The sequence below is a fragment of the Alexandromys fortis genome, unplaced genomic scaffold, assembly GCF_014885135.2.
Source record: "Alexandromys fortis isolate MF-2015 unplaced genomic scaffold, M_Fortis_MF-2015_v1.1 scaffold_70, whole genome shotgun sequence".
Lineage (NCBI taxonomy): Eukaryota > Metazoa > Chordata > Mammalia > Rodentia > Cricetidae > Alexandromys > Alexandromys fortis.
In genome coordinates, this window is record NW_026067955.1 from 6,305,546 (window position 1) to 6,333,326 (window position 27,781).

At 42.4% G+C, this 27,781-nt stretch overlaps 1 protein-coding gene across 7 annotated transcripts in view; it reads right to left on the reverse strand.

The window, feature by feature from the left end:
* Positions 1-27,781, reverse strand: part of Map2k5 (mitogen-activated protein kinase kinase 5) — a 226,115-nt gene that overhangs the window by 153,899 nt on the left and 44,435 nt on the right. For all 7 annotated transcript variants that reach the window (XM_050151791.1, XM_050151789.1, XM_050151790.1 and 4 more), the window contains 2 exons: positions 25,594-25,642; positions 17,811-17,875 (listed from right to left, as the gene is read on the reverse strand). In XM_050151791.1, coding sequence (XP_050007748.1) covers positions 17,811-17,875; positions 25,594-25,642 — 114 coding nt within the window. The remainder of the gene's footprint in view (positions 1-17,810; positions 17,876-25,593; positions 25,643-27,781) is intronic.

Genomic DNA, 27,781 nt, shown 5'->3' on the forward strand with positions numbered 1-27,781 from the left:
CTCTTCTGGTCTCTTCAGGCAACTGCATCCATGTGGTACATGTACAGACTGGCAGTCACACAAAAACATATGAATAAAAATAACCTCCAAAATATTTTATGTACTGATTTTATTTGACTGATCAATTGTTGATTGCTGAGAGATATTTTTCCACAGTGTGGATTTATCAAATGTTCTGGGTAATTGTATAAAATTTCCTTACATATCTTAAGGTGGTATTAATAATTACATGTAAGCTTATGGTTGCTAAGTCAATCTTTTTTCTTTATACCATCATATAGCAGTCCTTTCTTATCCCTAATAATTTTTGCCTTTTAGTTTGTGATATGTCAATATATAAGCTTTAAAGAAAAAAAATTTTGTTGCTGTTTCTATTGTGTTTATCTGATACATTTTCCTATCATTGTCTTTCAACTTTATTGTGTCTTTGTGTTTTCAGGATTCATCTAAACTAATCTAAAAAAGAAAAGAGCAATTTAAAAAAACCCTCAATCTAACTAATCTATCAGGTGGCAATCTTTATTTGTAGTTACTATAACAACTGATACATTGGGATTCATTCCCACCACTTTAGTCATTTGCTTCGTTCCTTCACTGTCCCCTATATTGTTGACACCTATGCCAATTTTAGAATCAGTTTAGAATAAAGTTACTGTTTTCTATCCTTTTCCAGACAATGTAACAGCCTTACAACTTCTTCATTGCAATCACCCCTTCTTATCTTAATGCATCGTCTTTGTAAGCCGTCCAGGGTGGAATGTGTGTGACGGAAGAATGGACATCAGGCTTAACTGAGAGACCTGAGCCAAGGAGGCCGTGGGAAGCTGGGCTATGTCACGTCACTTAGCCTGGTGAGCTCTCCAGCTTTTATCTCAAACTGTAGTAGGCACAGATAGAAGTAGAGAGGTAATATTTGAGAACTCGCAGTGGCTGCTGGATGGTGAGACTGAAACTGGACGTGTGGATAAACTCTTGCAGTGGGTGAGGGACACAGAAGGCAGGGTGAGAGTGATCAGCTTCCTATCTGAAGATTCATTTGTTTATTATGTGTACAGTGTTCTTCCTGCAGGCCAGAAGTGGGCACCGAATCTTATTACAGATAGTTGTGAGCCACCATGTCGTTGCTGGGAATTGAACTCAGGACTGCTGGAAGAACAGTCAGTGCTCGTAACCTCTGAGCCACCTCTCCAGCCCTCAGCTTCCTATCTAAACTGAGGCCAGAGAGAGGAAAAGAAAGTGGCCAAGGGCATGAGAAGGGACTTCTGGTAAGCTGATAACAAACCCTAGAGGCCATGAATGCTGGTGCTCTATCTGCCCTAATGCCAAGCACTTAGTGGCTGGCAGCAGACGTGTAACGGACACAGAGACAATACTTGGGAACCAATGCAAGTGACTCTATTGCCTCTTCTTCCAAACTTTCATCTAAGTCCTGCTGTATCTAATTTAGGAATAATCACACAGGCTAGAGAGATGGCTCAGCGGTTAAGAGCACTGGCTGCTCTTCCAGAGGACCCAGGTTACATTTCCAGCACCCACGTGGTAGCTCACAACTGCCTGTAACTCCAGTTCCAGGGGATCTGATGCTCTCTTCTGACCTCAGACACCAGGCATACACACTGTGCACAGACAAACATGCAGGCAAAACATTCATACACATAAAATAAGACTTAAGAAGAAAAAAAGCAATTTCTCTAATAATTTTTGTAAGAGCGGAGAAGAAAAAGTGGAAAACCAAGTCCTGTGCCCACTAGGACATAAGGGAGAAATGCTCACGTCCCATACCTGGACTGCCACGCGAGAACACGCCACACAGGACCACCCACAGCTGTATCTTACAGTGTTTACTTAAGTATTTATGCTTGGAATTTCAAATTCTAGAAGAATCACAAAAATGTGAGTCTTCCAGCTGACTCCTGCTTACAAAATAAACAGCCTAAAGCTGAACATGCAATTCCTGATACAGCCTACGCAATGCTACACAATTAAAGCAGACATCTGAGCTCTATGGCACTTCCTGTGTGCTAATTTCCCAACATAAGTCCAATAAAGTTACTCTAATTCGTGTGCAAAGAGGATTTACTCTGGGGAGCATCTGGCTTCTCTGGTGACTGGGACACAAGAGGGAATTTAAGACAGAGATGTTGACCTACACCTGATGCAAACATTTCAGATTCCAGCACGACTCAATGATGCTACAAAAGCCAACTAACAGCAGCAAATACCAACAATGAGGATGAAAACAACCTCTGCACTTATTTTCCTTCCAATCTTGGAGAAAGTCCTCAAGAGTAATCACACATATAGACTGAGCCACAATGTCAGGAAGGAAACACCTGAGTGACTGTTGTGCCCATCCTGAGGGCGGGCTGGCTGGCTTGTACAGTAACTATGACCACAGGAGTTCTGCTTCCCACAGACAGGTTAGTGAATAGGGAAATTACCTGGTCATGGGCAGAGAACGCGACAGTTGTGAGAACAGGAAAAGGTGCTTGCTTGGCTTCCTGGGTCTCAGAGGGCAAACAGAGAGAGAAAAGAGACCAGAAAGAGAAAAGGCTTTATTTACTCAGTGGTTAAGAGCACTGGCTGACCCAGCCAGTGGTGGTGCACGCCTTTAATCCCAGGACTCGGGAGGCAGAAGCAGGCAAATCTCCGTGAGTTCGAGGCCAGCCTGGTCTACAAGAGCTAGTTCCAGGACAGACTCCAAAGCTACAGAGAAACCCTGTCTCGAAAAACCAAAAACAACAACAAAAGAAAAAGAGCACTGGCTGCTCTTCCAAAGGACCCAGGTTCAATTCCCAGCACCCACATGGCAGCTCACAACTGTCTGTAACTCCAATTTCAGGGTATCTAACACCCTCACACTGACATACATGCAAGCAAAAACATGAATGCATAAATAATAATGAAAAATATAAAAGTAAACAAAAGTCACGTCAGCCACCATGTTAACTGGCTGCAGAGACAGACGCAGCTCTCCAGAATAATAAATCAGGTTCTCTGCTCTTCAGGCAACGGTGTCGCTGGCAGATACCCAGATGTCTGCCTTTCTTTCCATAGCCCTAGAGCTTCACAGGGTACACATCAGACCAGTGCTGGGTGCCGGGAGGTACGACCAAAGAGAAACAAGGGAGATTTGACTAAAGTTTGAGGAGAAGAAGACAAACCACTGCTTAAAAGGAGGTTCAGGATCAGTCATCCACTTTATCTACGCAACTCTTCATTTTCACTAGCACAGCTCTTAGCTAAGACTTGCCACGTTCAGTTATTAAAGGTACCCCTTACCAAAATGTATGGCAGTCATTAAACCACCACGAGATGCAATCATTAGTTTCCATATTTACAGATGGTGTTTTAATTGCTGTTTAAATGACATTTATTTATTAAAAGCACCATGTTTTCACTCTGGCTATGCTGGCAGAAGCAGAAGGGTAAATAGTCTGGGGCTAGCCTGGCCTAACATGAGGAGACATTGTCTCAAAAAGCAAACAAACAAAAAACAACAAAGTAAAAAAAAAAAAAGTTCTTGTGAGTCCATATAAACTTTTTAAAAACGGATGGAAAGATTTCTCTAAAGTAGTATTCTTCCATTTCGGATCACATCTAGCCTTTGGGCTAAAAGAGCAACTAAAGGAAAGGGAAGGGAAGGCAGAACCCCAAGGTCTAAGGAGCTCATCAGTCCCTGATTCAAATGAAGTCTGCATTCCAAAGCTGAAGCCAATACAAAGTGAGCCCTTCCTGACAAAAGAAGTGAAGGGCACAAATGCCTGAGAGCAACGCAGGACAAAAGCGAGCACTTTCTGCTGTCTTGAGAGTCATTTATAAAATTATTCTATTTTAATTAATTTCTCTGAATATCATCTTCGAATTGCAATGGCATCTCCAGCAACCATATGCAAAGCGGCTGTGGGGTCAGCCCATGAAAATGCAATTTTAATGCTTGGTCCTTTTCTTTGGAGGGTGGGAATAATAGCTGGAGAATTTTAAGGAGCATGGCTGTACACTAAAATGGCCATAGCCATTCACAGGGAGGGAAAAAAAAAATCAAACAGTTCCAGGGAAATCCACATTGACAGTTGTTGCCTTCCATAATAGATAAACACATTAGCCAGGCTCTGGCTGTTAGAACAGAAAATCCAAAGTAAACAGCAGTTGTAGAGAGAAGCTTCAAATCGCGAGCGATGCCAACCTAAACACCCATTACAGAAGCTTGACTACCAACTGTAAAATAATCTGTGCTTAAGCAACACTCCCAACTGTTTACACGCCAAACCAAACATGTTATTAGGTTACAGATATTAATTTCAAGATATTGGTTGTATATAGGCCTCACAAATCAACCTAATACAAGACATTGGGGAAGTTGGCTGGGTTAAAAAGATTTTCAGTCAGAGAAAGGTGTTGGCTCCTCTCCGTTTAGTTGGGTGAAACACCCATTTTCTTCTCACACCTCCCTGGAAGTTAATGCTACTAGACTTCCATATTTCTTCAGTAAGCTGAAGCAGCCTGCTTCGAGCCTTTAACGCTCTCCACATTAACTAGAGTAATGTCTTTTAATATATGGCCTAAATACCTTTGAGATGGGGGAAGCTCCCGTCACGGTGAACTCTCGATCAAAGGTTCTGAAAGAAGGCAATGGGCAAAGCAGGGGAGAGACATCACAGCAGAAGGAGGAAGTTAAGTGGCCGAGCAATGCACGTGGGGATGTAGGAATACTCTGAGGGTGAACCAGATGAGGACCCCTCTCCAGGAACGCCTGAGTATGGGATAAATGCTACTCATCGTTCCTTGGAGAGTGAGCAGCAAATCCCTCTCCCAAATTGGCCACAAAGATGGGCACTTCAGAAAAGCTTCTGTCAGGGCTCAGCATTTGGTTGTGTGTGGTTCAGAATATATGTTATGAAGTTTTCAAATTTTTCCTTATTTTGAGAATTTCATACGTATACGCAATGAAATATGACCATAAACTCCCATTTCTCACCTTCAATTTTCATGTCTCTTTCTTTTGTTTGTTTTTACTAACCTACAAAGTCCAACTAAGCTTGCTGTGTCCATATGTGTGTGGGTGTGGGACCAACCACTGGAGCACAGGAAGCCTATCCGGCACCTATCCCATCTCATTTACGCCAGAGGTCAACTCAGGAGTTCAACTCAGGGTTGAGCACTTGCTCTCTCCTTCTTAGGGTTCTGGTCAATCATGCATCTCTCTGTTGGCTGCTCCCCACTTGGAGCTGGGGGTGGGGAAAGTCTGGCTAGGAAATATTTTTATACAGAGGCTATTTGCTTTGCTCAAAAACTTGTCAGGGAAGTGTCTTAGCCATTCTACAGCCGAGGAGTCAAGGCCTGGTGAGGTAAAGGGGCAGTTTCAAATTTCTGTTTGATAAACATAGAGTAGGAGGTGGACCTGGGCCCTCGGAAGCCAAACCCAGCTTTGTGTGAGCGTGAACTGGCTGCTTCTAGAGCCTCTTTCCAACAGTCTTCCACACTTTCTGGAAATGGTTGGTGCTGGTTTTTAAAAAGCAATAGGAGAAATCGATCGAGTGCCTCTCTTTCCAGGGTTGCATTAACTTTTTCAGGCCACTGGGGTGCAATTTACTAAATTACCTCTTCTAGAACACTAAATAGTACCCTAGTGGGTCAAAGAGTAAATGCACCTCTGAAAAGTGAGCCATTTATTCCCTTCCCTGTAGTACCAGATGGAATATGTCCCTTATGACAGAAATATCATCCTGCTTCCATTGCAATCCAAGACACTGGCTCTTGCTAGATAAAACGAGGGTGGGGAAGCTTCAGAAGTGGGGGGATGACGAAATCTCTCCCACAATCCTGTTGAAAAGTCAAGACTGGCTTCTGTGAAAATAGTTGCTTACCATTCAATGGAGACTTATTTTTATTGAGACCTCAAAACAGAATGACAAATATTTGAATTGAGGGTGTTAAAGCCAGAAGCTCACAGACTATTTTGATGGCCCTTTCACACCTACTGTGTGTTACAACCGAGTCCCAGCACCCACTGCCATATGCAGGAAGACAAAGCACAGGCAGATGGCCCTTTGTCTGTATTTCCCTACTGAGTACCTCTGACCTAAAAGCCTTTGCTTTTGCACCCCTCCTAAGCTCCCAAGCCTGGGTATGGTTTTGGATCGCCTGAGGAACCGTTCTCAGGCAGTTTCACATTCATGAGCTATCTAACCGAGCTCAAGTTTTAAGTTTTCAGCACTGTTAGCCCCTCACTCTTCTGGAAGATGGCGATGCGATGAGAACAAGACGTTTAATTTAAGAATCACCCGGCTTCTAATTAAACTGCCATAGGCAGCTGGTTGGATAAGTTTTAATCAGTTTCAATCACCTATTGATTGGTATACTGAAGCCTAAAAAATTAAAAGGAAAAGATGATTGGGGAATTGTCCCATCTCAGAACAACAGCAGAGGCCTCTGTAAATAAGTCCTCTTTGAACCATCAGCTAAATGGGCACTTCAATACTGCAGTACAAAGTCTTCTGCAAAATCACTTTAACTAACAAGCAGAAATTTATCAGCTTCAGCCAGAATCAATGCTGAAATCAATTTGAACACTGGTTGTGTCTAAAGGGGCTCATTGGCAATTTAGGGAAATTACACCATGTAAATGCCTGTGCTTTAATTGAACAGTTCCATCAACTAGGCTGTGATTGCTGTCCATTCATTTATTCACTTTCACTCGGCTCCCATTCTGCACAGGAATGGCTGTTGTCAGGCTGGAGAGAGGCACTTTGTCTTCATTCTGTGCACTTTTGTGCATAACTGAGTTTGTGGAATGGACACATCATGACCAGGTCAAAATAAACCAGGATAGACTCGTTACTTTAACATAAGGAGGAACACAGACCTACACTGCCTTCAAACCAGTCAGGAGGAAGGAAGGCAGCCCACACTCGGTCGGGGCTCTGTGCCACAGTCCTGTGAGAACATGGCATACTTTCCCCCATATATTTAGTGACGTCTAACAACATATATTTTGTGTAAGAATGCCCTTCTTGAAGAGCTAGGTAACATTTTGCTTTACAGAGACCTCAGGGATCAGTCAAGAGAAGATTAGAGTCTCTTATCTGTTTAGGACAGTGTGGCATAACATGGTCACAGGCATTTTCGAAGTCAGACATGAAGAAGGAGGGAAAGAAAGGGTGAAGACAGTGATGGGTGGCCTAACTGCTTTATAAAGACCAGGAAGCCCAAACACTAACATGATTCCCAAGAAAGAAGAAGTAAAATACTCATCAAGTCACAACAATGAAAAACAAACACTACAGGTCAAATTATCAAAGAACCATATGAAATGACAAGGGGTCAGAGGTCAGCATCAACAAGTCATACACTGGGCCCAAATGGTCCTTCAAAGAGCTCAGGTTTCCAGGAAAGAGAAGGACGGAGACAGTGGTTGACTATCATAGGCCTTCAGTATGATACAAGAGCCTATGCAAAAAATTACAAGCCTGAGGCCAGTAGTGGCCCCTCAAAAAGGCTGGCTCAAATCAGTCAGCAGAGACACTCTCTGCTCATCTGAGGCTCCTAAAACCAAACCACAACTATTTTAAACTATTTTAAAGAAAAGGCAGAGAGAGACTAAGAAATAAGCAAGCACGCGCTTGGGAGGGGAACTGCTCTGATCCTCAGGGAACCCATTTCCTCAGGTTGTCTTCAGTCAAATGAGGATCGGAGGCCTACTGTGCTCAGTCATTTCCAACACCCTGGTGAAGTGCGGAACAGAAGGCCAGCTGCCTCTGGGCCTTGGCTGTACAGGTAGGACCTTAAGTCATTTCCTTGTGCCTCTTAGGCTGCAGGGAAGCTGCTGACAGGCCCTTTCAGTCCAGTCTGCTTTCTGCAAACATTCACTTCAATTCATTTTCAAAAGAGTTATCTTATTACAAATTTAAAAGAGAGAAATAACTAGTGTATATGAATTTAGCTCTGTGTGAGTGTTTGTGGAAGTCATTCTGACACTCTGTTCCATGCAATATTTTCAACCACACTATAAAGTTTCATTTGCTCTAGTTTTTGTTGCTGAAACAACGTAAAAACATATCTTATTAATAGTTAGCTAGTGTTTCTGAAAATTTAATAGTAGTGTGAATTCTAATTGGTTTTAATAATAAAAACCCCGAATCAGATATAGGGGTAAATGCTGAAAGATCAGAGAAGCAGAGCAGCCAGCTACTAGTTCTTACCTTTATGAAACCCTCAGCAAGATCCTTTCTCTGCAAATCCTTGGACTGAATGCTCCGAGCTCCTGTCTCCTCCCACCTTATATTCCTCTTTTGGCCCAGTCATATCCATTCCTGCCTCGTGCTGGGATTAAAGGCGCATGACTCCCAAGTACTGGGATTAAAGGTGCAAGCCTCCACCACCTGGCTCTAATTCTGTTTTAGACTAGATCAAGCCCAGGGTGGCCTTGAACTCAACGGAGATCTGTCTGCCTCTACTTCCCGAGTGCTGGGATTAAAGTGTATGACACCACTTGCCTGGCCGCTATGATAATGATAAACTAGTGGCTAAGTCCGCCCTCTGATCTTCAGGCAAGCTGTAATTGTTAAAGCACAAACAGAATATCATACACTTAATTGTGGTTTAATGAAACCTTTACACTTACTCACTGAACCCTGCTCCTTTACGGTGCTACAGGCAGAGCGGGAGCAGAACCAGGCTGCTAAGGGCTGACACACAGGTATTTTCCAAATACAACCAAGCTGGTTAAAGTGCTTTATTGACTGTGCCCAAAAGCACAGAACACTGGTTTCATTTTATTATGTGAATTCACAAAGCAAAACCATGCGCCGTGTGCTGAATGTAACACCAAACACTTTGCTTTCGTGTAATGAAGTCTGGCAAGGAAAACTACGAAAGTGTTACGGAGAAAAGGACGTACACAAAGTCACACTGAACAAACAAATTAATGTGAAAACAAATAAATAAAACACAGGCATTTTCAGCTTACTTTCCATAGCCCTATGCTGCTACCATTCTAGTTTAGTAACTGTTCCTGCAACCCCGTGTTAAGGTGTATATCAGGGCCTGAACATGCTTCAATCCAGAAAGCCAGAAATTTAACAGGAACATGATCTCTTACACCAAAATAGCAAACAACAGAGCAAAGGGGAGTAGGGAGAGAAGCAAAGTTATACACAGTAAATGCCTTTTGGACTTTCCAACGAATTATTTTCAAAAAAAGCAATTTAACTAAATGCCCTAGACGCTGTGGTTTACAAACACCTCCTTGTGCAATATGCCAACAAAGAAACTGTAATTTTCTAACATATCAACTACTGCAAAATAGACCTAAAATTTTAGTATGTCTTAGGAGTCAAGAAATGCACCACCTCCACTGTGCAACCATATAATTAATCTAAGGATTCAATTACTAAATTCTGTGCTTTGGATAAGTAAAGACACCTAAAGAGTAGCCAGTCATGCTGTAGTAACTGTGGGCCAAAAAGTGTGCTAGCAATGACTAAAGAGCTTCTAAAATTAATCACTGCACATAGTTCCCTATTGACATACATTCATTTCTACTTCACATTAATAAAGCATTTGCATTAAAAATAATAAAATCCAGAGATTAAATGACATAGAAACTGTAGCTTGAGAAGTACCCCCAGGTATTAGTCCAGTCAGCAGAAGTCCCAGACTGTACTCTTGGCCACTTCACCCCTCCATGCTTTTCCTTACGGTAAACAGCGGGAAACCAGTCTCGTCCCCATGTCTAAAGGTCTGGTGTGACCAGCCCCTGTCCCTCTGTACACTCTCTTCAAGATTTCTCTGCTACAATTACCGGACTGGATGCAACACCTCTGTGCTGATTGCTGGGCTTTAACTTGAGTGCTCCCTACTTTCTGGAAGGTTCTTCTCCCAGATTTTCTCATGCCTATCCTCCAGAACTCAGCTCGAATATCGCTTCTTGGGTTGAGTTTTCCTCAGGCGCCTCTTCTCCATACTTCAGGGCACCCACAAGGATCATTTTCCTTTGGCATTTACTCCTTTGAGGACTCTCTGTTGGGACCCTAGACTGCCCTACTTGCTACTAGGCTACATGTATTTACAACAGTCCTGACACACAGTGACACTCGGTAACCACTAGTTCAGTGAATAAATAAATATATAACAAGACAAAATTTAACAGCAAAATGAAACAGATCTGGCATACGATATTTATGGTTGCTGGGTGCTACAGTTAGAGGCTCTTTATTAGCTCTCTCAGACTCAGGGGGCTCTAGGCATTCAGCTTATGCTTAGGTTGAAGGGACACTTCTTTTCTCAGCAGTTCTGGGCGACAGCCACATCTTTCTGCTCGTGCTAGGTGTTTCAGGAGTCACCCTGCTGTGATGGTTTGAATAGGCAGGGCCCCACTGACTCGCTGTTGGAATGCTTGGTGCATAGAGTGGCACTGTTAGGTTTGGCCTTGTTGGAGTAGCTGTGGGATCGTTAGAGGAAGTGTGCCACCATGGAGGTGGGCTTTGAGGTCTCATATATGCTCAAGATATGCCCAGTGTGGCATAGTCTCCTTCTGCTGCCTATGGGTCAATATGTAGAACTCTCAGCTCCTTCTCCAGCACGTCTGCCTGCGTCCTGCCATGCCCCACCATGACAATAATGGACTCAACCTCTGAAACCGAAATCCAGCCCCAATTAAATGTTTTCTTTTATGAGTTTCTTTGGTCATGGTGTCTCTTCACAGCAACAGAAACCCTAACTAAGACACCCTGTATTCAGTCTGGGTCTGAGGCTAGCCTAAGGTCATGTATCACCCGTGGACAGAACTTCTGTGTCTCCCAGGACAGGGGGCGCTTGACAGCACATGCTCAGAACTTGCAGGTCAACAAATGAAGGAGGTCTGAAGAAGCGCCTGCCAGGCCTCATTATTTGTCCAGATTTGTTCCTCTGAACTCATGTCTCTGCTAACTTAATACCAGAAAAAAAAAAGCCCATGAATGCCAAGGGGCATGCTGCAGGACAGCGTCACACTTAGATGGTGGCCTCCCGACGCAGCCAGAGAACTGACTTCAGATGGAAGCAGCGTCTCTCCCACCTTCTGCTAACAGATGCATGCTAATGCATCTTGTACCTGCACACAAGCACTGTCACTGGGGAGTTGAAATTTCTCCATAAACAAGGGATTTTATTAACATAAAATATTATAAAGAAGTCTTGTAATCTCAAACTTATTTTTCCCTGAAACAGAATGCGTTGAAACATTTAGATTCAGCAAATTCTTACTTGAAATATTACCATAATGTATTGATTTTTTACCAGACTCAATTGACTGAAAAGTTGTTTGTATAGCAATATTGGCCAAACCAATATAGTAGAACAATTTTGTTACCCATAGTAATCAAGTGCATTTCTGAAGTATAATTATACTGTCATAAAAATAAAGCCAAGATACCCTTTTCCAAGCAATAAAACTATAGGGGCTATAAAACAGGAAGAAGAAAAGGCTAAATAAATGAGATTTTTAAAAATAAAATTTAGTGTCTTTCAAAAACACCACTGCCTCCTCTTCCTTCCCTTAAGCTACAGTTAGGAGAAAAAAAAAGATCAATACTTCAATCTCAATAAACTATTTCAATAATAGTTAATTCAAGTGGAAACATAGTCTGAAAGTCTCTGCTCAGCGACCTGTGACATCCTGTCATGTTGGTGAGATGCCAATAATCCATCATTGCCATAATGGATATGAGCACGTGGACGCAGAGGGTGGGGGGGCATAGGTGGGAAAGGTGTGCGGAGAGACGCTTGGGCACAGGTTTGCTCTCCAGCTTCGGATCAATACAGTACATATTACTGCAGGAAACAAGCCCAGAACGGTGAGTGCTGAGAGGGGAAGAGGGGGAAGCATACATAATTAATTTTATTTGACAAATACTCATTGATTTTCTGAAAACATTACAATCCCTCTTCACCAAGTGATACCGTAATGCAACCCAGCCATATGCAAGTATTTAATTTTACATTAGGATGAGGCCTTGTTGCTTGTTTAAAATATGATCTTGGCTGCAAAGAAAATGCTCTTCACTTCACTGGAAATTTAAGGTCAAGATAAATCAAACAAGCACCCTGGCTCTCAGGTCAATATCAAAACCATTTAAAAACTACTTTTAATATATGAGATACATGTCAGGGGAAATATGAAGGCGCAGGGTCACTGCTTCTGTTTGACACCTGCAGGCTGGCTGGTGAGAGAGGAAGTCAGAGCTTCTGGGGGATTATGTGGTTCTAAATAAAGAATTTCAATAATAGTAGAATCCGACTGGAATTAACCTCAATGTCTCAGTCAACAAAGGCATGCAGCGTGAGAAACCCACTTAGACAATTCTGCCACTATACAGACATCAGAGAGTGTACATACACTGTGCAAGACACCTATAACCTACCCTCTGTGTCAGTGGTTCTCAACCTTCCTAACGCTGCGACCCTTTAATACAGCCCCTTATGTTGTGGAGACCCAACCATAAAATTGTTTCATTGCTACTTTATAACTGTAATTTTGCTACTATTGTGAACTTTAATTTAAATATCCTATATGTAGGGTACCCGATATGCAACCCCAAAGGGATCATGACCCACAGGTTAAGAACCGCTGCTCTTGATGATTACAATGTCATCATGGACCACTCTTGTCTATATGGCCTGCTGCCAATCAAGACAGTGTCACGCAGGATTCTCAAGACAGTGACACTCTTCATTCTCACTATCAAGGCCAGTTTTGTTATGTTTTTAGGAATCCTATGGTTTTGATATATTTTGCCCACTAAATGACATTTAATTAGATAACTCATGTATTTTCCCACTTTATGTAAATGCCCATCAGTCTGCTTTTCAATACATAAATCAATTACTATAATGACTTATTAGAACCCCAGCTTCTAAGTACACATTTATTTTAGTTGGTTTTATAATCATATCACAGGACCAGCAGTTGACTTAGGAACTCATAGGATCTTTGCTACTCCCTCCAAGGACTGTCCCCAGCTTGAAGCCTAAAGAACATCATTTAAAGAAAACAACAGAAACCAACCCTGAGAATTACCCTCCCTTCTTATTGTCTCTAGATAAAAATCTTAAATAATGACACATATTCGATCTTTAAAGCATCATATAGGTGAAATAAACGTCACTGAAAATTTATACAATATCCAGACAGGATTCTTCACTGTATTACAGGGAGGAATTAGACACGGAAAATTCACTAATTTCTAACATCTAGAGAGTGGAACTCATGACCAAAACATTAGCCATCATTCAAACACTTGGGAGGCAGAGACAGGCCGATCTCTGTGAGTTCAAATGAGTGTGGTCTACAGAGGGAGTTTCAGAACAGGCTCTAAATCTACAGAGAAACCTTGTCTTGAAAATCAAAACAAAACAAAAAATCCCAAAACAAAACCAAAACAAACAAAATCTAAGAATTAACTTTAAAAATTTGCATTAAAAAGAGACAAACAGTCAGGTGGTGGTGGCATACGCTTTTAATCTCAGTACTGAGGAGGTAGAGGCAGGCGGATCTCTGTGAGTTTGGGGCCACCCTGGTCTATAAGAGCTAAATCCAGGACAGGTTCCAAGGCTACAGATAAACCCAGTCTGGGGGGGGGCCGGGGGGGCGTTTGAAGTGATGAGTCTTGGTGACTTGGGTGACTATTAGCTAATGGCAGCCCCTCTGGTGACTTGGGCAACTGCTAGCTACCAGGCAGCCTCTCTATTAACTTGGGTGACTATTGGCTAATGGGTAGCCCAATGTACTCTGGAAACCCCTTCTAGGTGAGAGAGACAGGGAAGGATGCAATGAAGGAGCCCACCAAAACCTGAGTGGAAGCCTCGGTTTCTTTCACTCTTATTTCAGCCAGCAAGCACCAGGCATCCACTCAGTGCTTGACACTGTACCTGGTGTGCTACGGAATACAAAGGAACTCTGCCTGACCTTGAGAAACAACACAGCCCAGGGAAAAGCACAGAGGGGAAAAAGAAAAGGAGACATTGCCAAGGGTTCTGGCCTAGCCGATGGACGACTAAACAAACAGAGCCCTCTTACTTTCCAGTGGCGCAATGGGCTTACACCATGTGAGCCATCCGGTGACAGTCTGAAAACAAACTGTGATACCAGATAAAATACTGTGAAGCTTTCAAAAAGTCTCAGTGTGATAATATAACAACGTTTTAGTAGTGGGATAATCAGGAAATTAAAGTATAGAACATGCAGCATAGTGAAGATTTTTCAAAGTTAATTCAGTCCAAGGATGATTCTGAGATTGTTTTTATAGATGCTTCTCAACATGAGCTCCAGACCACGCAAGAGTAGAAAATGAGAGTTTACACCAGAAGCCACCATGAAAATGTGCCAGTCACAAGGCTCGGCCTTCTGTGATCTCTCATAAATATGCAGCAATCTGAAAAGATAGGTCCTACTATTATCCCCACTCTACTGACAGAAACATAGAGGCAGAAGACTATACACAAATTGCCTGATTCACATGGCTAGTTAGCAACAGACACAGAATTCAAACTCAGAGCCCGCACAGTTAACTACAACATATATATCCTCTGTATCACTGCAGTTTTGAAGTTCATTGTGAATCAAGAATTAAAACATGCCTTTCTTGTAAAAAAAAAATGTTTTTTGGAGATTTGTAAGGCTTTGGTAAGGGAGCAATGAAAATGTCCCTATTTTCCTTTCCCAGACTTCCCCTTCTGCCACACTTAGGCTATGCTTCAAATCTCAACAAGAAACATGAACCCAAACCCAGAGAATGGCCTACACAGAGTCTATACTACACCAGTCCAGATGTCTGGAGCCAGCTTTTACACAGCCAACTGATTGAAATGATGAAAACGTGCCAACTATTAAATAATAGACATCACAGTTACATGAGGTACCAGATCACTTGAAATTTACAGCGTCCTAATAAGTGAAGTGAAAAGATTGAAATATTAGACTTTCGATGCACACTTATTAGCTTTATTATACTTCCTAAGAAGAAAATTAAATAGAACCATTAGGCAGTTTTGTTACCAATGAGTGGATTTTCCAATATTTTCTTCATCTAGTTTATGTAGCATAGCCTCTAATGTAATCATTTTATTTCTGGAAAAAAAATCCACAATTTTTATAGTAAACACTATTAAGGTAAACTTGATGTAAGAGAAAGGCAATCACAACACGTCAAACAGTGTTCCTTAAAGGCTTTGGTAAACTGAATGCTCCGTTCTTGATGACTGGGGTGTTATTCTGTGGTGGACTGAAAGCCAGGGTTACAAGGACACTGCACACTGAAGCCCAGAAATGAAGGGCAGTCATGGGCCACAGTGGCTTTGGTGTGGATATCATCACATTCTTTCCCTTCAAGAACTAGATATGAACCAACTGCAGGGACAGACACCTGTATTCAGGAAGCTGAGTCAAAAGGCTCCTTGAACCAAGGAACTCAAGACCAGGTTGGGCAATGTGGCAAGATCCAGTCTCAAAACAAAATATACAAGTAACAGAATTGTGTAGGCAATAGGACACGTGAACTTTTTTTAAAATGAGAAATGTACTAATTAAAAGAAGTACTCCATCATGATGACACACCATTTACCTTCCCGAAGCAACTGCAGTCCAAACAGTAACCCTGTGAGACTCAGTGAGCGTGGATGAGGGCAGCTAGGTGAACCCTTGGGAGAAGCTGATAACGGCATCTGCATTTCAACAACCACAAGAACCTGTGATACAGACTTCTGAAACGTCCAAGGGACACGTCAGTCCCAGTGAAAGGCTTTCTAGCCCAGCTCTGTGGCTAGACCCCAGTGTGAGGCATATTCAGTGGGAAAATTCTCCAAGAGAGTTCTGAGGACAGTGGGGACTGATGGCAGCTTCTGAGCGGGAATGTACCTAATGCCACCAAACCACACATTAAAGATGCTTACAATCCAAGGTATGCTGGAGCATGCTCTTCGTCCCAGCACTCCGAAGACGGAAGCAGGAGGATCTCTGTGAGTTCCAGGCCATCCTGGTCTATATAAAAAGTTCCAAGCCAGCCAGAGCTACACAGAGAGACCATGTGTCAGGGGGGGAAAAAAAAGCATCAAAATTTGTATAAAATGGTTATGATGATGTTAAATTTTATATTTAAACATGATTAAAATACTTTTGAAACAACAGCAGTCTCCCCTTGAGGAAGTAGACAAGTTATTTCTGCTTCCCTGTATAATCCCCCTTTTATATTTGTATTGCAATTTTACAGATGATTAGAATTTTAACATCTGTACTGGAGGTGCAGCTCAGGAACTCTGGTCCCTGGGTTCAATCCCAGCATCATTGTGGCAGGACTTAATTTCAGACCAACGATTCACGTTATTAAATTATCTGAAGGAAAAATCATCTAAAAGATGAATGCCCTTTCTGTTCTTTTGTTTTTGCTTTTGAATTTCTTTGAGGCATGGTCACATGCTGTGGTTTATGCTAGTAATCAACTCACCATTAGCCCCGTTGATCTCAGACTCTTAACAATCCTCCTGCTCCAGCATCTCAAGGGCTGTGATTACTAAGGTTTTGTTGTTGTTTGGGGGACAGGGCCTCACTATGCATCTCTGGCTAGCCTGGAACTCACAGAGATTCACTTGCCTCTACCTCCTGATACTGGATTTGAAGGTGTGCACATAATGTCATGTCTGGCACAAGTTCTTAAAGAACTATGTTTTGGGAAAGGACCCTCATCTTTGCTGTATTTAGGGCGTCAAAAGCCCCAGGAATAAACCCACATCCTGGCTGTACCTAGGGGTCAGAAGCCCTAGGAGAGGACTTACATCCTGGCTGTCCTTAGGGGAACTGAACCCTAGGAGGATGACTGGATCAGATGACTTGAAGGATCTCTTAACTCCCTGTCCAATTCCATGCTAAGGCGGTGTCAATACACAAGGATGTGTTGGGTTCACAAGGAACCAATCAGAATACAAATTAATTCTTTTATAACCCCAATTATTTTAAATATTATAATATCCATGGTAAAAACACAAGCACAATTCGGTATGGGGCTGGTGTGTGTGCAAGAAAGCTCTGATGCCCTGAGGGCTTTCTTACGGAGGATGAATTTGTTAATTCCTAGAGGAATATTTTTCATACACCACTGCAGACTATTAAGTGCCACATATTACATTATGTAGTTTAAACTTTGCACTGCCGTGAGAGGGACTTCCCTGTTGAGAGAACTTTTTTTTTTATGCTTAGCATTTTTTAATATGAAAATGAACACTCCTTTAGGGTAAGATCACTGCAACTGGATTGGGAGAGTCTCCTAACTTAACATATCCATCAATGTGTGTAGCAGAAACACTCTGGGGGAGGGGCGGGAGGGAGGGAAACACAACAGGAAAAAGGATTTTTAATAACAGTGTCAACACAGGGCAGAGCATTGATATTTATAAGGTTTGGTTTCCACTGGGCATAACTGTAAACGGGCAAGAGACCAGCACAAGGTGAGAACAAGTTTCAAAAATAACAATAATAAGTAAAGGTGTTAAAGAGCAAAGAAAAACATGTGCTAAACTTCAGGTCAGTAAAAAACGCACACTTGCTAATGGTGGACTAGTAACCACTCACCCAGGAGAGATGCAGACTCAGAAATATTAAAAAGGCAATATAAATGCATTTTCAGGCAATTCCCGAGAAAATAGAAGTTGCCTTGCAGATCCTGGTGTCAAATGTGGAAATAAAATCCAAGCAGTGGTGGACATGTAAACCTTGCCATGAGGTACCTGGCTCTCAGCACTTGGCAAAGCAGACAGAAAGTTTAAACAGAAGGACTACTCACTTGTAGACTGTGCCTCCGTTGCCATGGCCAAGGGTGTCTCGATACCGTATGTCTTGTTCATTCATCTCCACAGGAAAGAAAGAAAAACAAAAAGAGTGTCATGCTGCGGATGGAAATGTCAAGGAAAGCAACTCTGGGCCATAAACAACAAGCAGGCTGGGTCATTCCAAGTTCAGCTGCAAGAACGAGAGGATCAATACAACATTTGCTGTCCAATTTATAAAAGACGATACCAAGGGACAAAGTGATGGAAAGTTTAATGACAATTTGTTTGCCTGGGTCATTTCATTAAAGTTTGATAAAAGGTGTCAAAACGGAATGATATAACACAGCTCAGAAGGGTCAGGTCAGACAGATACTGATAGGAAAATGGTCTCCAGCATGGCACACAACTAATGCCAACCAGTGACACACACAGGACCAAAGCCAAGCTTGGTGTGATCTCACACTCGAGCGCACACGTGCGTGCATGCACACACACACACACACACACACAGAGCCAGTAATTTATGCATGCTGTGTAAATAAACTAGCCCCTGAAAACTCCTTGCATGACCCCATAATTAACACAGAGCAAACTGAATAATGTTTATCATTTTCCTCAAGTGGAAAGAGGTTTTCTTTGCAAATGATAAGTTAGTACACAGCAATAGCTGGGTAGAAATCATATTATGCTGATTGGTAAATGCCAAACCACATGCCAACATCATAATGCCTACAGGGAACACACAGCATGTGTGTGATATCAACTAATGCTACTCCTATAACGTAAAGTACAAGACAGCATGCATGTTTCCTAAGGTTCTACAAAACTTACACCAAAAACACCACTCTTGTTTGTAATCATGAATGGCAGGTAAATTATGTTGGCACCCACACAGTAATGTTTTCAAGTCTTTAAGGGACTCCCTAAATAATCATTTATCACACGACTTTAAAGCTAGCCTGACTCCATTTGATACACTCAGTAATTCTTTAGGTACTGGTATGGGTGCATAAAAATTAACTGCCAACTTTATTCACAAAGTAGATTTAATAAAGGTATTGTTTTCCATATAGCTAAAGCTTGGGAAAGTAAGCCCTGAAAAAAAATCAATTTCCAGGGAATTGCACTGCCTTGCATTGGGCGGAAAATGGATGGAGTTCTTAATTCAATATCACTTGGAAAATAATAGTTTGCTTTTGGACCATTATTATAGTAAAGCTTTAAATATTTGCTCTGCTCTAAACTCCCACCTTCTGAATAAAGCACAGGCTTCATTTATCAAGGGAAATAGTTTTCCTTTCTACATTTCTGCGGTTGAAGCTTCGGAGGACTGTGATAATTAAGTGTGTGGTGCAAGTAGAAGCGACAGCTTCCTTGCCAAGCCATTTTGCCAGTTCCTAAAAGAGTATCGACAGACTCATGTGTGAGGGTCAATCCAGCACCAGATTTAATTGTTGTACAACCTGATTGATGCAATTTACAATCGGCTAATTGCTATATTTAAGGTCAGTGGGAAAACACTGGCAGACAAGTCAGAAAAATTACCAACTGCTTCCATATTCGAGGAAAATTCTGTTCTCGTGACCTTTAAACTACTAATGTAATAAAATGATATTTTACCCTGTAGAAAAGATGTGGCATGAAGGAAGGAAAGCCACATTACTCCGGACTAAATGACACCTTTTCTAACAACATGGACAACAGCAGCCCAGGAAGTGACCTGAGATGCTAGGCGAGCAGGACTGCCACTTGCTTCGCTTTGATTGATGAAGGGTTCATAAGCAGCGGTGTCTACTGGCAGGTATGAACAGCTACCAAGCCAATTCCCTGAGAGCATTTCTCTAGGTAATCTAAACATGCCTCCAACAACCTAATTTGCACCATTAACTTGCCTAACAAGATACATTCTCACTGTGGTTCGAGTAAATTTCTAGGAGGGAGAAATGTTACTTAGTCAAGTGCACAAACTCTGAATTGGTGGCACTAAGATCAAAGGGCAGTTGGGATGTAGGCATGCATACAGCTCAGAGGGTCTGGGTTCTGGAAGGGCTAACATTTGTGAGCAAGTCCTTCCCACCGGCAAAGAGCAAGGTATGGGTATCTCTGACCATCTACACCTACAATTCTAACAATACTCACAAAAGAGGAGTGGCCAGTATTCCCACATGCCAACTCCATTAGGAACAGTAGGTTTACAACATCAGGGGAGGGGCTTAGACCCTCATGAGGGAGGTTGGTGAGAAGCCGAGGGGAGGCAAAGCCTGTTGTTGCATGTGTACATGAAATGAGTGCTAAAAATTAAGATGAAATTATGGAATCCCCTAGATAATGAGGAAGATTATGCAAGATCATAAACAGAAGTGGTTCTCTGATGGAGGAAGGTCATTGGTTAATTAATAAAGAAACTGCTTGGTCTGATAGGTTAGAACATAGGTGGGTGAAGTAAACAGAACAAAATGCTGGGAGGAAGAGGAAGTGAGCTCAGACGCCATGCTCCCCTCTCTCGGGCAGATGCAATGAAGCTCCGACCCAGGATGGACGTAGGCTAGAATCTTCCTGGTAAGCGCACCTCGGTGCTACACACATTAATGGAAATGGGCCAGGCAGTGTTTAAATGAATACAGTTTGTGTGTTGTTATTTCGGGGCATAAGCTAGCCAGGCGGCCAGGAGCCGGCCTGTGGGAAGAGGCCTGCAGCTCCGACTACAGTTCTCAATGGTAGGTTCTAAAAGCATATTACTTTAAAAGACTACAGCCATAAGAAATGATCATATGCTATTGCTAGGTGTGAAAGGCCTTTGCCCAGCCAATGAACTGATAGTATTTTCTGTAATATTAAGAATATCAACAGCCAGAGAGATGGCTCAGTGGTTAAGAACACTTGTTTCTCTTGCAGAGGACATGGATTCTGTTCTCAGAACCCACACTGGGAGGCCCACAATCGCTTGTAACAGCAGATTCAGAAGAATCTGATGCTCTCTTTGAAATACTGTGGGTGCTGCATGCAAATGGTGTACATATGGACAAGCAGGCATGTACACACATGGTAAGTAAGAAAGAAGGAAGGAAGGAGGCAGGGAGGGAGGGAGGCAGGCATGGTGGCACACTACTTTAATCCTAGTGAGGCAGAGGCAGGAGGATCACTGTGAGTTTGAGGCCAGCCTGGTCTACATAGCGAGAGGTTAGTGGGTCCAGAGCTATATCGTGAGACCTTGTCTCAATAAATAAATAATTTAATATATATGTACATATCTTTATCTTTCTGTTTGCTTATGCATTTTCCATGTTTTTATAGCATATGATTTTTCTTATGTTTTTAAAAGTTGGACTCCATTTGCTTGTTTTAGGAGACAGGGTCTTGAAGTCCTAGGGTCAAGTGTTTTTTTTTTTTTTCCTGGTCTCAGTCTCCTGTGTTTGGGATTACATGTACATGGTTACTGTATCATATTGTAAAGATAAAAGCTTATTAAAGCAGAGATCATGAAGTGATTTTAAAAACATTGAGGATTTCATACATGATATAAAACTATAAAAAGCAGCTAATGCATTTTTGCCAGTTATTCTTAGATAAGCATATTAAATCAACCTTTCAGAATGAAGCACACGAATCATGTCTACTGAGAACTGGAGGTGGGATTTATAAACTACAGAGTAATTCATGTGACCACTAGGATCATACAAACCACAGCTTTATTGCATCTGAAGGCCACTTAACCCAATTCATAACTTCATAAGTACACTAGTTCAAGCATTATGCACCCACAGTCTGTCTTGGATGCAAGATGGGGGAGCACTGCTTTCCAATGGTCAGTGTGTACAGACAGGCGGCCACTAACCAAAAGGCTCTCATAGGCTAAAAGCAATTTTCAAAATAAATAAATTTCATTTATTTCTAATAAGGTATATTTTATAAGCAACACTTAGCTCAAGAGCTAGGGAGATGGCCGAGTTGGTAAAATGCTTGTTATATAAGCATGTGGAATTGAGTTCATATTCTTACCACCTACATAAAAATGGGGCATGGCGACATACACCTGCAATGCCAGGGCCAGGGGGCAAAGGTAGGTGGATCTCTAAAGTTTGCTAGTCAGCAAACTACCAAAATAGCAAGCTCTAGGTTCAGTGAAAGAGCCTGTCGCAAAAAACTGAAATGGACAGCAATGGAGTAGGACACTTAAGGTCAACCTTTGACCTCCATGTGTGCACATTGCTAGCATTTCTATACATGCATGCACTACGATCACTACACCCCATCCACCCCCACCCACCCCACACAGCTTTTCAAGCTATAAAGATGTGAGACTGTTTTTTAACTTAATAAAGATGCCAGTTTTTAATCATAGTTATTTTCCCTGTTTTAACTTTAAAAAGCAAATAAGCAAAACAACAGGCGTGAGAGGAGAGGAAGGAAAAGCCACAGAAGCTGCATATTCACAAACAAGAAAGCGGATGGTTGGTAGTACCTGTATTCTAGTTCAGAGAGAAGAGGGGACCAAGAAAGCAGGAGCCAGCAGCCACCCCTGAGGCCAGCCTATGTCTGGGCAGAAAGAGGGACTCGGCAGATCTGGCTCACACTCAGCCTCATTCCTGCCTCAGTCTCCATCCACTGGACCATTCGGAACTGGAGCGCTTTACATGCTGGTGCTGACTGGGCTTGTAAAGGCAGTTGTTACAGCTGATCCCTACCCTCCCTAGGTTAGAGAACTTTTCTAAAGGTACCTCAAGTTCTGGAAGCAATAAAGGTGTGGCAGGAATGGAACTGGCCTGACAGGACAGTAAACACAGTCAATCAGAAACAAAAGGGAAAGAAACCACTTTAGAGACACAGAGGCAACAGTCCATGGCGTGACGACTGTTTCTTTTTAAATCCTTTGAATTGACCCTCTGGGCTCTTCCCAGTCATTTTCAAACTCAGGGCAAACATTAGACAGACAAAGTCACGGTGGACTTGAGTGGGGGAAAACACTCCAAAAATACCACGGCAAGTCTGATTCATAGCTCTCAATAAAACAGGCCCCAAATATCTTTTATTTATTTAATAAGCTAGAAACTGGAATCCTCCACCATAAAGTGGTAACAGGAAAAGAACAGCTCTGTTCCAAAGACTAAAGGTAAACTTGTAAAGTGGTTCTTGATTTAACATATTAATGAAATTAATGAAGACAATGAAACAGAATACAATTATGGATTAGCAAAGACTATGTTCTTTGTTTACTGTCTGACTGTGTTAAAAAAAATAAGCATATCACTTATAAATCATTAAAATAAAAATGCTCAGTTAATCCTATTTTATATGTAAAGGCCTGACAGAACCGAGTCCCAGCACAAGACCTTTGCTTCACAAATCGAAGCAATAATGGTTTCAGAAGGCGTCACACTCTATGAGCAGACAATTGGGGAGATTTAGTAAATCCCACTTTATAGAGCAGAGACTAATCGGAAAACACAAGCCAGTCAAATGTTTCTTATGAACTGTTGACACTCTATCAATGCTGAATCAATTGGTGGCATTTACTCTGAGTGACAGAAAAGAAATAAATATTTATATCACATAACCTATATCAATGAACCCAGGCAGAAGGCTATTTCTAACCTGTCAATATTTGATTATCTTGAAGAATCATGTCTCTTTCTTTTGATGATTAATATGAATTCCTTATGAAATCTAAGTGGAGGCTAGTGGAAAGGCAAATCATTATTAATGCTTGAGAGCTTAAACCACTCAAATAAAACTACACTCAAGTGTTCAAGTGTCGTTAAATGTGACTTACATCTTCCATATCAAACGGTGTCAGTGTTCAGCCCGGAGATTTACCGATGCCTACGCCATGTGCACTGCTTCACCGCAATGCAATCTCACCCTCAGTGAGCAGCTCCCCAGCACAGAAGAATTAGTACAAGTAGGTATTTTGAAAGCATACGGAGGAACATTACTCGTCTCTCATTTTTTAGTTATTTATTTTTGAGCAAAAGTAAGGATAAGATTAGCTTATCTTTAATAAAAAAAAAAGAAACTGCCACACTGTCTACTGTGGTGTTAGCATATTCCCGAGAGAAAGCAATAAACAATACTTAAGTGTCAAAAACCATTGCAAGCCAATCTCCCACTGCAAAGACCCTCATATGTGACCCTACTACAATATTTGTGGGCTGTGTTTTTTTGTCAAAACATTAGGGACACTTCAGAATGACTGTGGGGGGGTGTGCGTGCGTGTAGTAAAAACAGTGTTTTTCATTTTGGAGACTGTATGACAGGCTATTTTCCATTGTCTACGTTGAATAAATGTAGTTAAAACTTCTTAATTTATGTCTATTTTGAAATATATTTCCAGCTGAAGAACATGAGTGACTTGTACATAAACTATAATTAATAACAAAAATGCAAGCATGCTGAGGATACATAAGTGGCCTGGGCGCAAGACTCTGGCTTTTGTTCATGCTGGTCCTGCACACACACCAGGCACAGGGCGTCAGGTGCAGACCTTGCTCTAAACTAACCCTGGCAAAAACAGTAAATAAATGCTATCTAACATTTGGAGGCTGAGAGTATAGCACTAGCTTAGAATGTGAGAAGAGCCAAGTCTGAGCCCTAGCACCGTCTATCTCAGAATTTGAGACTACTGGGATTAGATACTCATACACCACCAAGTCAGAGCATCTCCTGCTGGATGTGGAGCACTTAATGACTAGAGTCGTGCGCACTGGCTGAGAGGGTGTGAGAATCAGATCAATTCAATTTTTTGTAAGTATTCACAAAACTGTGTGCCAGACTTCCAGAAGTACTTCTACGCATGGCACGCACACAGTGTTACAGGTGTTATTAGAGACAAGAGTGAGGATCCAGCTTTGTCCGCTCGCCATTCTCCACTACAAGTCCTTGATTCATGAAATGCCAGCAAGGCTTGGGGAGGTCGGCGTGCGGAGGCACTGAATAAGCATCGGAGATAATTAAGACCTCAGCCTTCGAAACACGGACGGAAGTGAACAGCAGTTAAGAAAATCAATAAGAGTCTTTTATTTGCAGTGACACAGATGTCTCAGTCAATAGAGCCTAATAGGCAGGCTTGATCGCAACGGACAGGCGCTGCCTGCAAGGCTATCAAAGGGTTTGTGCTGTAACAAACATTAAAACGCATTTATGTTGCTACTGAGGAATTGCAGGCCCTGTAGGTAGCTTCATTTACCAGTGAATGTTTAAAAGCTCTATACTTTTTCTGAAGTGTCCATTTACTCGAGTCAAAATTAGTGAAAAAATAAGTGGCCTGCAGGCCCGTTTGTCCTTCCTGGCCGGGTTAGGTCATTCAGATTAAACTCAGATGGCCCACTAAAAAGGCAAAACCAAGGTTCCCTGAAGCTCAGGGACTCATGTGCCACAGCCTGTCCAGCCTGGTTTCTGTCCCCACAAAAGCCAGTACTGGTCTCTGGACAAAAGAGGAGCTAAGGCTGGAAAGTAACAGTCTTTCCCATTTGTCCCCAAAGATAATGGAAGAAACAGTCACCTCAGAACACAGGGCCCTGTCAACAACCCACGGGTTGATGACTTGTTCAGAACTGATTAACTTTTTTAAGCTGAGATGGCAGTGGGGTGTGTGCACAGTGCCTCAATCTGCTGGGAGTGAAAGCCATTAGCTCAGGTTGGAAACCGTGCTGCAGATTGTTCTGCCAATCAAATTAAGCTGTGGCATTCATTTATGACAAGAAGAAACGTGCAGACTCTTCGTCACTTAGCACTAACTCTGGCACACTCTGGACAGCCACAGATTTGCTACTCTGAAGGCTAGCACGAGACAATACTTACCTGGCCATTGGCCAGGATCTTCTTCAGTTCAGCGGAGGACTTCTTCAAGCTGCAAAGTAAAGACACCGTTAGCAGCATGGCCACCAACAAATCTCAACACCATTGCAAACTCTAGAGCAGGGCCCCAAGGGCGCAGCTTAGGCGGCAGAGTACTTGCCTCCCATGCACCAGGCCCTGGGGTTGATCTCAAAACCAGGTAAACAGTGTGCTGGTGCACACCTACAATCCCAAGAAGCAAGAGAAGCAGCGGTTCAAGGTCATCCTCAGCTACATATGGAGTTTGAGTCCAGCCTAGGCTATATGAGAACTTGTCTAAATAACAATAATAAAATAATAATAATAATAACACACAAACAAATGAATAAAACTTTTAAAAAAACATAGCACCTCCCTAACCACTATTCTCTGTGAAATGTAGAGCTGACTGGCTCTGTCCTCAACTGCCCACACTACGCTCTCCTCAGATAAACTCCCCCTTCTGGTTTTTCCCAGTGCGGCTCTTCCTTGCCCCACACTCTCCCCTGAGAACACAGATCTCAGCTCGGTCTATTATGGCCCGCTCCTCCTTGCTCCTGAACACCAGGTGCTAACTGTTCAAGAAATGATGGTCAATCTTATTCTGTGGCAGGTGTAGCGATAACATGGAAAGACATAAATATCTAAGTACATCAGGAACCAAATGGGATCCGAACCTAATCTGAACCACAGACTTAATCTGAACCACACTGGCATTCTACCTGACATTTTTAATAAGTAAAACTGGAGTCGACCTCAGACTTTGAGCTGGGCCTGCTGATAGCCATTCTCTCTAAACACTCCTTAAAATTCTGCTGGGTCCAATACAGACTACTGGGCCTCTGTTCCTAAGATATGCCTTCACCTAAGGATTCTAGGCTAATAATGCCCTCCAATTGGCTAGGGGGATAGTCAGGAATTTTATAGACTGGGACAAACAAAACATACCAAAAAGTGAGCCGCTGCCTCGGAACCAGTCCAGTTCCCAACATGGTCTGGCACTTCCATGTACAGGGTGCTGAGCAATGCCAGGCACTGTCACAGGGCTACTGCATAGCCTCCGGATTTAGCCCTCGGGAACGACACTCCTTTATGTATAGTTATTATCCCTGCCTTACAGACAAGAGGCATGGCTCTTGTCCAAATTCTGATTATCACTTACACTTTCACACGCCTGTCTGAGAAATATTTCAATCTTTGGTAATTCTGGGTCTAGTAAGGACACAAACAACCAAACAAAGGCTCCACCGTGTCCTCTCCACAGACAGCCCATTACGTCACAAACTTACATAACAACACTTCCAATTCTTCACGGCATTTACAAAATGCCTTTCATCCAAGAAACAAAATATGATTCCTTAACATAGCTTCATCAATCTTCCACTGTCAGTGGGAGGAGGGAGAGCGCGTTCATCCTAATATTACAGAAGGCGAAGGCCACACTGTTTGGAAAGGCCTTGGCAGAGGGACTTGAATTCAGTCAGTCATGACCTAGGAAGACCATGTGGGTTGATAAGCTCAGTCTACCAAGTGGTCATTTACCTATGCCTAAAAACAGCTTACTCTTTGAAAAGTAACAGAGGGAAGACTGACTCCACTTCATGCCAGGGTCTAGATGTGGGGATCCAGTTTTAACAAGGGAGGAGGACTAGCACCCAGAAGTCGAGTATATGTTTAGGATGTGCAAGGTCAAGTCTTAGCACGGAAAACAAACAGTTTCATCCAGTAAAACTGTTTTAGACACTGCTTATTCAGCATCTCATTTCTGTCTGTAAGAACTTGAGCTACCAAAACTCCTTTCCAAATGTTTTGAAATTTAAGTGCACATAATGGTAACCTGCCTACAACACCTGGGGAAAGACACTGAGATATCCAAAGTGTAAAAGAATAAAAAGGCAGGAGAGGTGGCTCAGGGGTTAAGAGCACAGATTAAGTGAGAACTGAGGCTGAGGGAGAAGTAAAAGCGGACATGAGTATACACAGCCACTCACCCACGCATCCCAGCAAGCACTCAAGTGCCATGCCTCAGACCAGGGCTTGCAGGGGGTACACTGAGTCACTGCCCTCCTAGAGCACCGAAGCTACGGGGAACCAAGATGATGGTGCTCCAATGTGCTCACTGCTATAGTCAAAAGAAGCGTGGGTGAGGGTGGGGCACAGGGGTCAACAGAGA